The following is a 14536-nucleotide window of genomic DNA, read 5'->3' on the forward strand; positions in this document are numbered from 1 at the left end:
GTACTACCTGCACGGTCTGCCTGCTAACACACGCCACCCACTAACCAATTCCATGATTCTTCTCCAATACTGCTCAATCACCTACTTCTATGAACCCTTTTCCCGCTCACGAAAAACTCCCAACTGAAAAATAATATCTTGGGTCCAACCCAGGGGTGTACGCATATGCTGGCAACCTTGTACGCGCCTGTCATGGTCGGCCCGATAAAGAAAAAGGATAGATCACACAAGTTGGCCCGTTTTGTTTCCTAAACACCACCTAAATGGACTGGCATGTGAATCACGTGTTTCTACTCGTGTTTTTGGCCACTTGTAAATATAATAAATAATTTAATTTTTTTTAAATTTTAAAATAAAAATAATTATAAAAAATTATATTTTAATAATATTTTATTCAATTTTCAAATTTTATTTTATATTATATTATCTAATCTGTGTAATTGAGGCCTTAGAAGAGTAGTGTTGTAAAGCCACTAAGAAATTTCACAAAATAAATTTATAAACTGATAAACTGATGTAATTTTATGTGACACATTAGATCTATTTTATAATAAAAATAATTTTACAATTCAATATACCACATCAAGTCACTTTAATTTATAAATTTATTTTTATAAAATTTACTGTGGCTAAAATATTAGCCCGATTTGGATACAAAAAGACATCGAACTCATCTTATCTAATCCTTACATTTTATTTAAATTTTTAAACAATATTAATAAACAATTCAATTTTTTCAAATTTTAAAATAATAATAATATTTAAAAATAATATTTTATTTAATTTTCAACTTTCATCCCAATTTATCAATTCACCATCCAAACCTAAACTTAAATTCCTCCGCCTTTCCCAACACCATGCTCCATCATCATCCACATAAAAAGCATTTTTCTGACATTATAATATTATTAATCACACCGTGAAAAAGACACTGTATCTTAATCTAGGTGTCATATGACATATAACAAACGACAATATCTTATGCCCCTTTAATTTAAACTTTAGAGTGTGTGACTAGTTATTTTACGACTTTAACCCCACCAGTGGCCTTTCAACCACATCATCACCACACTAACCTAAAAATTTTAAAAATATATATATTAAAAATAAAAATAAAAATCCTGTTACGAAATTATTAAAAAGAGAGAGTCATAACGTGTTATAAAACTTTCAAAAGGAGAGAGAAAGAGATAGAACTCAGAGAGGTTATGAAACTTATGAATTCCTTAAAAGATTCAACGATATATATAGAAGTACAAAGGCGACTATACTTTTGACGACTAGTACTATGCATTTGACGACTAGATCACTATGTACTATGCATTTGACGACTAGCTCACTATGCTAATACTATGCACTATGCATTTGACGACTAGCACTATGCACTATGCACTATGCATTTGACGACTAGCACTATGCATTTGATGGCTATCTAAATGTGGTCATACAATTCAAGATAGTTTATAACACTTCCCATTTGGATAACCATATTTAAAGAATATGCCTCATTAAAATCTTGCCAAGGAAAAACTCTGTGGGAAAAAAACCAATGGCGAAGGAAAAAGAGTACAGTATTTATGTGTATCACCGAGTGCTTTAGGATTGCCTCATTAAAACCTTGCAAAGGAAAACCCAGTGGGATAAAACCTTAGCGAAGGAAAAAGAGTACAATCAGCACAAGTTTTCAAGACATTACTTCCCCTGAAAAGTGCACGATAAAAGGTCTTTAAGTCTCCGCATTCCAATGTTCTGCACAATCTTCTTAAATGTTGCAGTTGGTAATGTTTTTGTGAATAAATCTGCCAGATTATCACTTGATCATATCTGCTTGACTTTAATTTCACATTTCTCCTCATGAATTGCAATGATCTTCTTGTGTGTATCTGAAAGATAACTCGCATATGTACATCCAACTAACTGTGGACTTGATCCATGTTGATAAAATAATCACAACTGGATCTTTCTGCTCATCACTACTCTTCTGGAGTTGTACTCTTATGGAGTTATTGTAAATAACACAGTTAGTGAAGAATTCATCAACATTAAACCACTAACCTTATTTTTTTAATAAAAACGGTGGCCAGCCTTTTAAGATCAGACAAGTACCGCGGATTTTCAACTCCTCTGTAGGTGTTAGGCGTGCTGTCAGGCGCTGCAGAGCTATGAAGCTATATTTCGTCTCTTTTCTCTTGCTTCACGAGAGATGTTGTATCATAATTTTCTCTATAAAAGAGATATTCAGCTCATCTTCATTCGCATCTCATCTTCTTCACTTTTCTGTAATCATACTGCATTTTTACTCTACAATCTCTTTCTGCATTCTTATCCTACAATGGCTCAGCGATCTTCTCATGGCCAATATATGAGGTACTCTGCACCTCGTTCATCAGCTGTTCCTGCTTCTTCCACAGGTGCTATCATGTAATATAATGATCTGACTCATAGGTCAAATAATGAAGCTATCTATGAGCTTGTGAGTCTCGGTACCCGATACTCATCATCCATTATCGCATTTTCTCAGCGACTGCAATCCAGAACTTGTGGAGTTGACAATCTCCACGAGAATATTGCTATACTTCAGCGACTTCTTCTGGAGTCCAACATGAAGATATAATCAATAAAGTAAGAGAATAGGAATTTAAAATCCTTGCTGAAATCTTCTTTTCGATTGCCCACCCTTTTAGATAGGGATGCCATGTAGATTCTTGAAGAACAAGAACGTTTGAAGAATGAGGCAAAATGCTTCAAATTTTTGTAATTCTTGCTTCAAGATAATAAAATAATATTTCACAAATATTCATATTTGTGTTTCTATCTTTTGGTAGATGTTCTGTGTGCTTCATTTTATTTCTTCTTTAATAATGCACACTTCATATCAAACTCATAATATGAATCTGAAATACTAATTGTATTAAAAGATGGTATTTCGTGATTAATAACATCATTCATCTTCCCCTTGAAGCCGCAAGGGTTTCAGATTTATATTTTAAATATGTGCAGTTTTCATGAGCTCTTCTGGAGCCTCAATGACATTTAAATCATATATATAAACTGCAATAATAACTTGTTTCCATTTGCGTTTGGATTGCTTTAGATCATATAAGGATCTTTGAAACTTGATAGAATACATATTTCCAAATGTATTCATATTAGAAGTTTCAGACATTTTCTATCCTTCAGGGATTTTCATATATATATCATGATCCAATAATCCATATAAATATGCAGTTAATTATGCATATCCAAACTCTCGGTAACTTTCAAGCTAATAAAAATCTCAATATGATTTCAACCACTTTAAAATCATATCAATATTGTTTCTTCGAGAAACTAACTTGTGATTTCTATATCACATTTTCATATTAAAAGTTTCAGACTTTTTATATCATGTATATAAATATCCACTGATATTTAACAAAAATCACATCTTTAGGTATTTGGACTTCAAGTCCATATTTATCACATTTTACTTAGTGATATCAATTCTGCAGGAATTGAGAAACTGACTCGTGATTTATATATCACATTTTTATTTCATTTCCATAAATACCCACTGACATTCAACAAGCATCACCTCTTTAGGTGTTTGGACTATAAGTCCCGATGCATCATATTTTACTAGTGAATCAATTCTGCAGGAATTGTTTCTTTCAAATTTGGCCAATATTTTACATCGTATTCTTCGACGATTCTTGATTCACTTTCATCATTACTTCTAGTAATGTCAATTGCCATCTCATATGGAAATACGTTGTCGACAACGATTTTATTTCTATCTATAATTTCTCCATTATTCATGAAATGTAACGAGATCTCGTTATTTTCAGGTACCTGTCCCTCTTCAAGGGAAGATATTTTCATGAAAAACATTTTCAGGAGGCACTCTTCAAGAATTTATATAGGAGAATTTAGATGGACTTTGTTACTTGTTTTGTGGGTATGGTCTCTTCAGGAGCACCAAATTATTTGTGCATTTCTCTTTTGAGATACTCTGTCTTTTGTATCGATACGTCTCACATGCCTTTATACATGTTTTAGACTGTTGAATTTCTTAATTGTCCTACAGGGACTTCAATCCTCGCTGGAATTTTAGCAGCTAGAATATGAGACATTTTTATCTTATTGTATCCAAAATTTAATTATCATCCGAACTTCTGGTTCACATATGATAATCAAGATACCGTCGAATAATTTCATCTTATTTGCTTCAAGCAAATTTTTCTTTCCACTTCTGGTGGTAAGATTTTATAGTAAAAGAATATTCTGGTTCTTTTATGGACGTCCATATGAAAATCATTCGACTTATCGTAATTGATTTTGGATGATCAAGATAACCATGAAAAGATACAAATATTTTGAATCATATCACCTTTTGATGCATCATAATATTTGATTCAATAATTTGTATAACATCATCTTAAAGAGAAAGCTTACAGCTTTTCCAATACGAGCTTCTGGCCCGAAAAGATATTCATTATCACGTCCAATCTCTTAGTTTCTTTGAATGAAACACATCATTTTTTTCACTTCAGGGAATAAAATGATATAAATTCATTATCATTCACTTTAGGGAATGATGTAGATCTAGTAAGACGTGAATAATGATTCTTATCAAAAGCTCATTATTTTTGCTCAGTTATTGAAAGACCTGATACAAATTTAGAATATATTGTAAACGTTTGCATTTCATATTGCTACTTCAGGAGCATACTCGATATTGTTACTTCAGGAGCACATTCGAGGCGTTTATTCAAATATATATTTTTTCCACAATTTCAATTATGCAACTTCAGATGCATAAATCATAATGAGCTTTTGGTACAAGTATCACTCATATGAGATACTCAATAAAATTATTGATTTAGGGCGATCCTTCAGGGATGCTCCCTTTCCATTTTCAGATAAATCATATCATCAATAATTTATAACAAGTATAAAAGAATAAATAAAACTTTCATTACTACAAAACATTGCAGAATATAAAAATATTTTATAATAAGATAAACGAAATACATTAATTAAAAAGTAACACTTCCATGATCAACTCTACCATTAGAATCCTCAAAGAAATCAGAAACATTAAGACTTGTAATATCTTCTCCATCTATAGAATCTAAAGCATATGATGGTTCAACAAAATTTGTTTAAAATTTCTTTGTTTTTTCTTTTATAGAAGATTATAAGTCAACCAAATACTTATCTGTACGACAGACACGGGCCCAATGTCCAATCATACCACATCTATGACATCCATCTTCATTTTTCTTTAAAAATTTGTTTTGAAGACCTTTGTCCTTCTCTGAGTTGAACCACTTCTGGTGGTACGGTGTATATCTATTATTGTCCTTTTTAGTGTGGTCACTTCTAGGACCTCCACTTCTATAGTTTTTCCTACCACGTCCATGCCCTCGTTTTCTTTGAAAAGATGCACCATTCGCTTCTGGGAATGATGTAAATCTAGTACCATTCACTTCAGGGAATGATATAGAACCAGTAGGACGTGACTGGTGATTTCTTAACAAAAGCTCATTATTTTGCTCAGCTAATAAAAGACAAGATATAAATTCAGAATATTTTTTGAACTTTCGCTCTCGATACTGCTGCTGCAGGAGCACATTCGAGGCATGAAAAGTAGTATATGTCTTCTTTAACAAGTCATCATCAGTGACTTTTTTACCACATAATTTCAATAGCGAGCTAATTTTAAAGAGTGCAGAGTTATACTCACTAACACTCTTGAAGTCTTGCAACCTCAGGTGCATCCAATCATGACGAGCTTTTGGGAGGATTACAGTTTTCTGGTGTTCATATCTCTCCCTTAAATCATTCCACAAAATAAGTGGATCTTTCACCATTAGATACTTAGTTTTTAATTCTTCATGAAGATGGTGCCGAAAGAAAATCATTGTCTTAGCACGGTCCTGCAGGGACCCTTGATTTCCTTCTTTAATTGTATCTCCCAAGTTCATCGTATCTAGATGGATTTCAGCATCAATGATCCAAGATAAATAATTTTTTCCAGAAATGTCAAGAGCAACGAATTCCAATTTTGTAAGATTTGACATTTTTTATATATATAAATCAGGAACATAAGTATAGAGTTTTCATTAAGTAATGTAACATTTCATATTCATTTTGGAAACTACAAAAATATATTGAAAAACTTACTTGAAGTAGAGGACTACTAGCTTCAAAATCGTCAGAACTTTCGTGCTGATAACGTGTTATGAAATCATTGAAAAAAGAGAGCCATAACGTGTTATAAAACTTTCAAAAGGAGAGAGAAAGAGATAGAGTTCAGAGAGGTTATGAAACTTATGAATTTTTTAAAGGATTCAACGATATATATAGGAGTACAAAGGCGACTATACTTTTGACAACTAACACTATGCATTTGACGGCTAGATCACTATGCTAGTACTATGCACTATATACTATGCATTTGACGACTAGCACTATGCATTTGATAGCTAGATAAATGTGGTCATATAATTCAAGATAGTTTATAACAAATCCATTCTTTTTTTAGCATTTATAGTTATATTTATCTTTGTTCAGAAGTCGAGTCCACGAAAATAGGCGTGGGATTTAGTGGGAAGTCTCCTTCTGATCATGGTTAACGATGCGAAGGGCGGGTGCAAGTATTAGAAAAATACAACGGGATGCAGCAAACCACGACTTTCGTCAGTGGAGAAAAGGGAAACTTCGGACGAGACGACGAACATGTACAACACTGTGAGGTCTGGCTTTGCTTCGTCGACAAGTCTTGTAGTCGTTTTAGATCATTCTCTCTGTTTCTGAATTCTGACTTCGACTTCGGACTCCAGGAGCTCGACACTCTTCGACTTTGCAGAGGGGGCAAACACTTGTGCAATTCTCGCTGGCCCTCTCGTTTTTTCCATTTCTTCTGTTTGTTTGGAGGGAATCCGAACCTTTTCATCTTTTTTCTTTCTGGCGGGAAATTCAAGCTATTCCTCACCTATTCATTGACCCAATATTCGTTTACGAATAGAACTCCAAGAGAGAGAGAGAGAGAGAGAGAGAGAGAGAGAGAGAGAGAGAGAGAGAGAGAGAGAGAGACCAGGGGTATGGGGGTGTCGGACAATGTGAAGGGGCTGATACTTGCGGTGGCGTCGAGCATCTTCATTGGCTCCAGCTTCATACTGAAGAAGAAGGGCCTCAAGCGCGCCGGTGCTGCTGGTATTCGCGCGGGTCAGTCTTTCATATGTTTTTTTGGCTGAAAATTCATCTTATATTCAATTGGCCTAAAATGATTTATATTAGTTATTTGCACTGGGACCAAGCTATTGTAATTTTATCTCGGTGTTTGCGCCTTTCTAGTATATAATCTTTTAGTTTAATTAAGAAAACAGAAAGATAGTCTTTTTTCAATAATTGAACTAGGAATATTGGGATGTTAACTGGGAATATTGCAACGATAGATTTCTAAGAACTTTTGGATCATCGAAAGTTATTGATTTGGCTTGAATATTATATTTTTCCCCCATCTTTAGAGGTAAACAAAACTGGTATTTCATACTTGTTTTGCCCCGTTGCTAATTTTATCACTTCGGGTTAGGTTTTAATGATACGTCTTTGAAGCGATAAACAGAAGGTATTGTTCGTCTTGTGGTTTGAGGAAAAGGATTTTAGTTGGCTTTAGTTGAGGTTTAGTTTCAGTTTGTTTGATTGGAAAAAAGTTTCTGGAATGATTATCAAACTTATTCCAACTTCTCACACATGCTTTTTCTTTTTTTATAAGTAAAAGAATATTATTAATAAGGATATGCATAACACAAGTACACAAATTGGTATACAAGAGATAAGAACTATCTAGGTTGCTCACCCTTTGTTTTATTGTGAGGGAGCCAGGGCTTCAAGGAACACTATTTTTGGTTTATAGAGTATAGGATCTCGTCATATTGGATAGGATAGTTTGCTAGCCTTGAGAAGAAAACTTTGTGGAAAAGGAATCCGTCTTTTTCAATCAAGGGGAAGAAATAATCGGACTTTCGAGAATTGTGAGAAGACGGTTGCAAAAATCAAGGATCGATTCTTTAGAAACCTATATCATTGGATGGTTGCTCAATATTGTTTTTCTATTTCTAAGAGCACTTTCTTGTACTTTTCTCTTGTTATGGTTTGGTATATATCATGTATTCCTTCCTGTCTATGTGGGTAGAACCCTTTTCTGATTATAAATAAAGCTTTTAACTTATTAAAAATACCTTTCATGTTAAAAAAAAATATAAAAACATTACGGTTATATATTTTTTTCTGTTATTGTGTTATATGCTGTCAATCTTAGGGTTTTATTTACTTTACTGAGTTGTATGGCTGGCGATTGACTGTTATTACTTTATTAATGCAGGAGTTGGAGGTTATACATATTTACTAGAGCCACTTTGGTGGGCAGGCATGGTGACAAGTAAGTATAGCAACAATGTTCCAACTCCTTCTCTCTCTCTCTCTCTTCCCCCACCCATTATATATTATGTATCTGAAATATTAGTCATAAAATGGATAAAATCTTTGATCTCATGGTCTAGTATTTTCTGGATGATGTAGTGATTGTTGGAGAGGTCGCAAACTTTGTAGCTTATGTCTATTCTCCAGCAGTTCTAGTGACCCCACTTGGTGCACTAAGTATAATTATCAGGTAAATGCAATTACTTTGAGCTTTTATTGTATGTGGGTAATTCCTTATGAAAACCTGTTATAAAATCAGCCTTATAACTCAAATATTTTTTGTGCAGTGCGGTTTTGGCTCACTTCATGTTGAGAGAACGTCTGCAGAAAATGGGTATTGTTGGATGTATATCCTGTGTTGTGGGATCAGTTGTAATTGTAATCCATGCACCACAGGAGCATACTCCCACTTCTGTACAAGAAATCTGGACACTGGCTACGCAACCAGGTATATGGGAATGTGTGTGTTTGGGGTTTGGAACCCCTTTTTTTTTTTTTTTTTATGTCTGAAGTTATCTGTGAATAAGTTTTTCCTCTCTCGAGGCTACTAACCTTTCCTTCCTCCGTCAACAGCCTTCCTTATATATGTTGCTGCTACCCTCTCAATAGTGTTGGTCTTGATTTTGCATTTTGAACCACGCTACGGGCAGGAAAATATACTGATCTTCTTGGGAATTTGTTCTTTAATGGGCTCACTTACGGTAATTTACATTTTCCAAAATTTATTATCTGCACATGGGCACCATGTCATCAAAGCCATAGCTTTCTGATTTCAGTGTAATACTAACACAGTCTAGGTGCTTATCCTCAAACCTTCCTTTGATGTGATTTAGGTTGTGAGCATAAAGGCCATTGGAATTGCAATTAAGCTTACACTGGAGGGCGTAAGTCAAATGGCTTATCCTCAGACGTGGTTTTTTCTCACTGTTGCAGTGATATGTGTCGTTACACAGTTAAATTACCTGAACAAGGTGAGTGCAGCATTATCATTTTTGGCGCTGGTACAATTGGCCCGTTGGCTTAACTGTAAAAACCAGTGTCATTTCTTTTGGACTAACTGATCATCTTCTGCTAACTAGTGTTCATACTATAGTTATTTGGCATGTGAAGTATCAAGAGTAAGATTTTCCAAATCCAAAGTGATTATATACTTTCCCTTGAAGAAGCCATGAATATTGCTCGTATTTTGTAATTTTCAAGAATGAATTTTGAAAGTTTGGGCTGCCTTCATGAATACTACTGCTGGTGCTTTGTTCTTTTATTACTGAAAACAAAAGTCTTGCATAACGCATACTCAGATTCCAGCCTTATTAATAGTTGAATGTTGATATAATGTGCTACATCCACCTAGCAATGGTCATAAATATGGAACTGTAACAGAGTATGTAAATTTCCGGTTATTGAAATTTAATGGACAGAAAGTGTAAGTTGGCCTGATGCAACTGTAAGTTGACTCCAATTAGCCAATTGAAATTTCCGGTTGTAGTACATGTATACAGCAGTCTGTTCTAGTCTTTAAAGTTTCAGCAAGGCTGTAGCTGCGACAATAAAAATTGAATCTTTTGCTGCCACTTCATGGAAACTTAGATTTCAAATATTCACACTGTCTAGATGCCATCTTATGAGTCTTCCATCAAGTGGCTGTAGAAATCTCCAAGTTTCTTTTTCCTTTTCTTTTTTTATTATAGGAAGAAATCTCCAAGTTTCTATCTGTAAAGACTGGTTGGCATTCTCTTGTTTGTGCTGGTTTTGATGGCATCTTTATTTCAGGCCTTGGATACATTCAGTGCGGCAATTGTTTCTCCAGTATATTATGTAATGTTCACAACGCTGACCATCATTGCTAGTGCCATAATGTTCAAGGTAAGATATATTAAAGGGAAAAATATACAATCCTCCCTCGAAGTACTACCTAATTTGTGATTATCGGTCAAACCATTAATCTTAGCAATTACCCCCCTCAAACTACCAAGAAAACCATGTGATCTGCCTCCTCCATAAAAAACATTTGACATAGACACCCTTGTAAAAAATTAAAATTCAGAAATTACTTAAAAAGTATAAAACTTAAAAATTGAAGGAAAAATAAATAAATAAATAAAACTTTCCAAAGAAAATTTAAAATGATTACAGAAACAATAATAAAACAGTTTTTTTTTTTTTTTCAAAAAAAAAAAAAACATTTTTACAAAAATTTGATTTTTTATTTTTAAAATCATTCTTAAAGATTTATTTTAGTTTTTGAAATATAATATTGTTTTAATCAATTCTTTTTTAAATATGTTTTATTTATGGATATATATTTTTTAATTTATTAGGATATTTTTATTTTGTGAGAATTTTTAGAGGTGATTTTGTCTTAAGAGGAAAAGGGGTATACATCATAAGCTGGGTAGGTTTTTTTTTTTTCTTTTTTTTTTTTGGGTGGGGGAGGGGGGGGGGGGGGTGTTGGTGTGATTGCCGTAGTAGTTTGAGGTGGTTTTGTGCATTTCCCCTGTATAAATGTTTTCTGGAATGTGCTTTTGTTGTTACATGATGCTATTATCATTTCCACCCAATTCCAAGAATTGGCGAGCTGAAATCTTTTTATTGCTTTATGTATATTGTGCAGGATTGGTCAGGTCAGAATGTGAGCAGCATAGCCTCTGAGATATGTGGATTCATTACTGTGCTTTCAGGAACAATCATACTCCATGCAACCAAAGAGCAGGAACAACCTACACAAGGTGCAATTTGGCCTAATTCTTCTGAAAATATATTTTATCACATTTAAATGATACAAATCTAGATATATTCTTTTCACTCTCCCTTATGTTTCTAATTTGAACAATATTATAATGGAATCTCATATGTATTTATTCAGTAAACTTGTACTTATAAAAAAAAAATCATTCAGTAAATTTGTAGCCACTGGCATACTAATCTAAAACTAAAGGTGTTTTTGGCTCAACTCTTGGGATGTAAAAAGCAAACCTGATTTTTCCATAATTAATATCACCACTGGACCCAAAACTGACACTAACTGATTCTTTGTCATTAATGATTCTGTATTTGATCCCAACCAAGTTTGACATGGAACCCTACCAAAGATAAAAGCTGATGGGGATAATAGAATATAAGCGGTGGATAATTTGTAGCATGTATAAAGATTCCTTGTCTGCATTTAAAATTATGTAGGCATAACATGGTTGGAGACATATTGATCTAATGCCCCACAGGGAGGCTTTTTGAAATTGCAGAAAACTAAATGGTGGCCTGTATACCACAAATTTTTCTTTTACCTGAGGTCATGGTTGGTAATTTTGATTCATTTAGAAGGAGGATTTTCATCCTGGCGTTCACTTCTATTTTTATTTTTTCTTCCGTTTTTCCTTTCGCTTTTTGGGGGGACATCTGTACCTATGGTTATTGGTGATGCCTGGCTGTAATATCATCTTAGCCTAGGAGAAGCATTGAATTATTGTTTAGGTTTATGGGTAATCTTAAATATATATTTGTACAGGCAATTCCGGAATTGCCTCATCTTATTGTAGTTCAGCTGCCACATAGACAGGATTCTAGATAGTGATTGATTGGACTTGTTCCCCATGCTTGTACATTGATGAATGTTATCTCAGAAGTTTAGAACTGCATGTCTTATTGGTAGAATGATATAATGATATATATTCCGGCTGTGGCTCATTAATGATGTGGCCAATTTAAACAGATTGTTGTAATCCTTGTTTCTGATAAATGTTTTTGGGACCCTCTTGCTCTTGTAGTTTTTCAATCAAGACACTCCCTGAGCTGTAGATCAGTGAATTTATTTATAGGAAAAATACACTTTGCACTCTCAAATTACTAGGTATTTTAACTTGCTCTGCAAACTACCAAAGTTGACATATTGCGCCCTCCAACTACAGGTAATGACAAAAACACCATCGACTAATTCTGATCATTAAATGGACGAAAAATAGTTTACATGATGTAGTCTTAACGCTCATATTTTGAGGTTGCACATTACAATTTTTTGATATTCTGGAGGTGCAATGTGTCAGTTTTGGTTGTTTTTGGTGTAAAGTATAATGTGCCTGCTAATTGGAGGATGCGGGGTATATTTTGCACTTCATCTGTTGTTGACCATATTTGGTTTGAAGCAGTGTTCTACCCTATCAGCCTTTAGCTTATGATGACAATTTTGCTAATCACTGCAGGTACTGTAACATGGTACATTAGTGGGGATTCAATAAAGAGTTTTGAAGATGAACATTTGATAACTATACACAACTCAGATGTTCTTGAACAATGAGCTTTTCTTAAGAGAATGTGATCCCCCAGCAGCAACGCACCTCCAACTGCCATTAAGAGAAGATAACATTTGCAGATTGAGAAGCTTACCATTTTCCTTGGACAAACCTTTGGGTATCAACAGGTGGTTGGGATGTCTTCGTCCCAGGTTTTGATCAGCTCGTGGGTAAGATCCTCAGTAGACCCAAATTTTTGCATGATGCTCTAACCTCAACTCAGATGGGGTACAGAGCTGGGTCAACAACAGTGGAGATACCTACATCGATAACATGGAAGGTTTCATCATGTATAACAGATGAATAGTTATGATATATATATATATATATATATTTGCATATTGACATTTCTCCTCTTTTCATTTAATATATTTCAGTCAAATTTTTTATCATTCCATTCTTTTCATTTGAGTTTGTTTGATCCGGTATTTTTGTTGTTGGTGAATTTGGAATAGGACAATCATACGTGCCTGATGTGTTTGTTGCAAACGTCTATTGAATGAGCCTTTGCCAGGACTATGCATAACATTTTGGTTTGAACTTCAAAGCTCTGGACTGAGCTGCATGAATTTGTTCTTTTGTGATTTAAATTGTGGCAATTGCTTTTCCAATGATTTATTTATTTATTTATTTTCTGGGATGAAATATAAGATATACCAATTACCTCAAGATGAATTCATGTCAATTCAGCAATATAATGTAGTGTGTCCGTGGGATGCACAAAATATTCTTAATTATATTTATAATTTGTATCTCAAAAAAATTATACCTATAATTTTATTTTAGAAATTTTCAAATGTGACATTCTTAAATTATTAATTGTAAAAACTAAATATAGAAAAACGAATATGAAGTGTTGCATACTCTAAAAATTCTAATTTATGTAATATTTATTAATTAATAAAAGATCATAAAGTAGGTCATTTAATACCTTACTATATTTATATTTAAAAAAATTAAAAGCCAATGAGCGAAAAATGTTAGATTTATAAAGGCAACTAGTTTTAAGTAAAAAAAAATATCTCAAAAAATAATGCTTATAAATTCCCTTTTTTTTTTGAATTATAAATTCCTTCTTGTTATAATACATTAGATTGTAGAATTATTTTTATTAATAATAGAATAAAGATTAGAGAATTTTTAGCTCTATAGATAAAATTTACATAATGTAATGTGTTTAGATTTATTTTATCATAAAAATAACTTTATAATTTAATTAATCACATTAAACTATTGTGAATTTGTTTGGTAAGAATTTTTTGAGTCTAGAGTAGGGCTGAAAACCAAACTCGTCGAATTGATCATATTTTTGTATGTATAGAACCAACCGAATTGGCCGACTAAGTGGAAGAAAACCGATTGGAATAGTTCCAATTGGTTCCGGTTGGTTCGATTGTTTTCAGATCAATTTTGCAGACACAAACTCAAAAAATACCAAAGTAATAGCATGATCACCTATTGGTAACGAAAGCAACAAATATGGAAACTTTATAAAATATGTTACATATTCAATGATTTATATTGTAAAATTTCATAATAAGCAAATGTGGAAGGCTGAAAGCAAACTCAAAAAACCAAAATTATACCGGACAAAGAGATTCAAGAGAGAGAGATCAAATGCAATATACAGAGATGAGATTTGGGCGAGGCGGATCTCATTGGCGACGTGAAGGAAGAGCCATGCAGCACCGCAGCTGCTAACTGGTGCATGAGAGCAGTGACCTGCGTAATGTCTAAAGGGGGCACGCCCCAAAGTTTTTAAAAAATTTCAAAATATGCATTAT

At 33.5% G+C, this 14536-nt stretch overlaps 1 protein-coding gene across 1 annotated transcript; it reads left to right on the forward strand.

Annotated features, from left to right (window-relative positions):
• Positions 1-6665: 6665 nt before the first annotated feature.
• On the forward strand, positions 6666-13382 carry LOC122308750 (probable magnesium transporter NIPA6). Its single transcript, XM_043121958.1, has 10 exons — positions 6666-7019; positions 7062-7212; positions 8372-8428; positions 8569-8659; positions 8757-8917; positions 9043-9170; positions 9303-9440; positions 10240-10332; positions 11081-11195; positions 12663-13382. The coding sequence occupies exons 2-10, from the start codon at positions 7089-7091 to the stop codon at positions 12755-12757; spliced, it is 1002 nt and encodes a 333-aa protein (XP_042977892.1). The 5' UTR covers positions 6666-7019; positions 7062-7088; the 3' UTR covers positions 12758-13382.
• The last annotated feature ends 1154 nt before the right edge of the window (positions 13383-14536 follow it).

Source organism: Carya illinoinensis, chromosome 5 (assembly GCF_018687715.1).
Source record: "Carya illinoinensis cultivar Pawnee chromosome 5, C.illinoinensisPawnee_v1, whole genome shotgun sequence".
Lineage (NCBI taxonomy): Eukaryota > Viridiplantae > Streptophyta > Magnoliopsida > Fagales > Juglandaceae > Carya > Carya illinoinensis.

Excerpts from the sequence above, each read along its gene's own strand:
- LOC122308750 (XM_043121958.1), top strand. The coding sequence starts at position 7,089 with ATGGGGGTGTCGGACAATGTGAAGGGGCTGATACTTGCGGTGGCGTCG. Across the intron at positions 9,171-9,302 it reads CTTTAATGGGCTCACTTACG|GTTGTGAGCATAAAGGCCAT; the intron begins GTAATTTACATT and ends GATGTGATTTAG. Across the intron at positions 10,333-11,080 it reads CTAGTGCCATAATGTTCAAG|GATTGGTCAGGTCAGAATGT; the intron begins GTAAGATATATT and ends TATATTGTGCAG.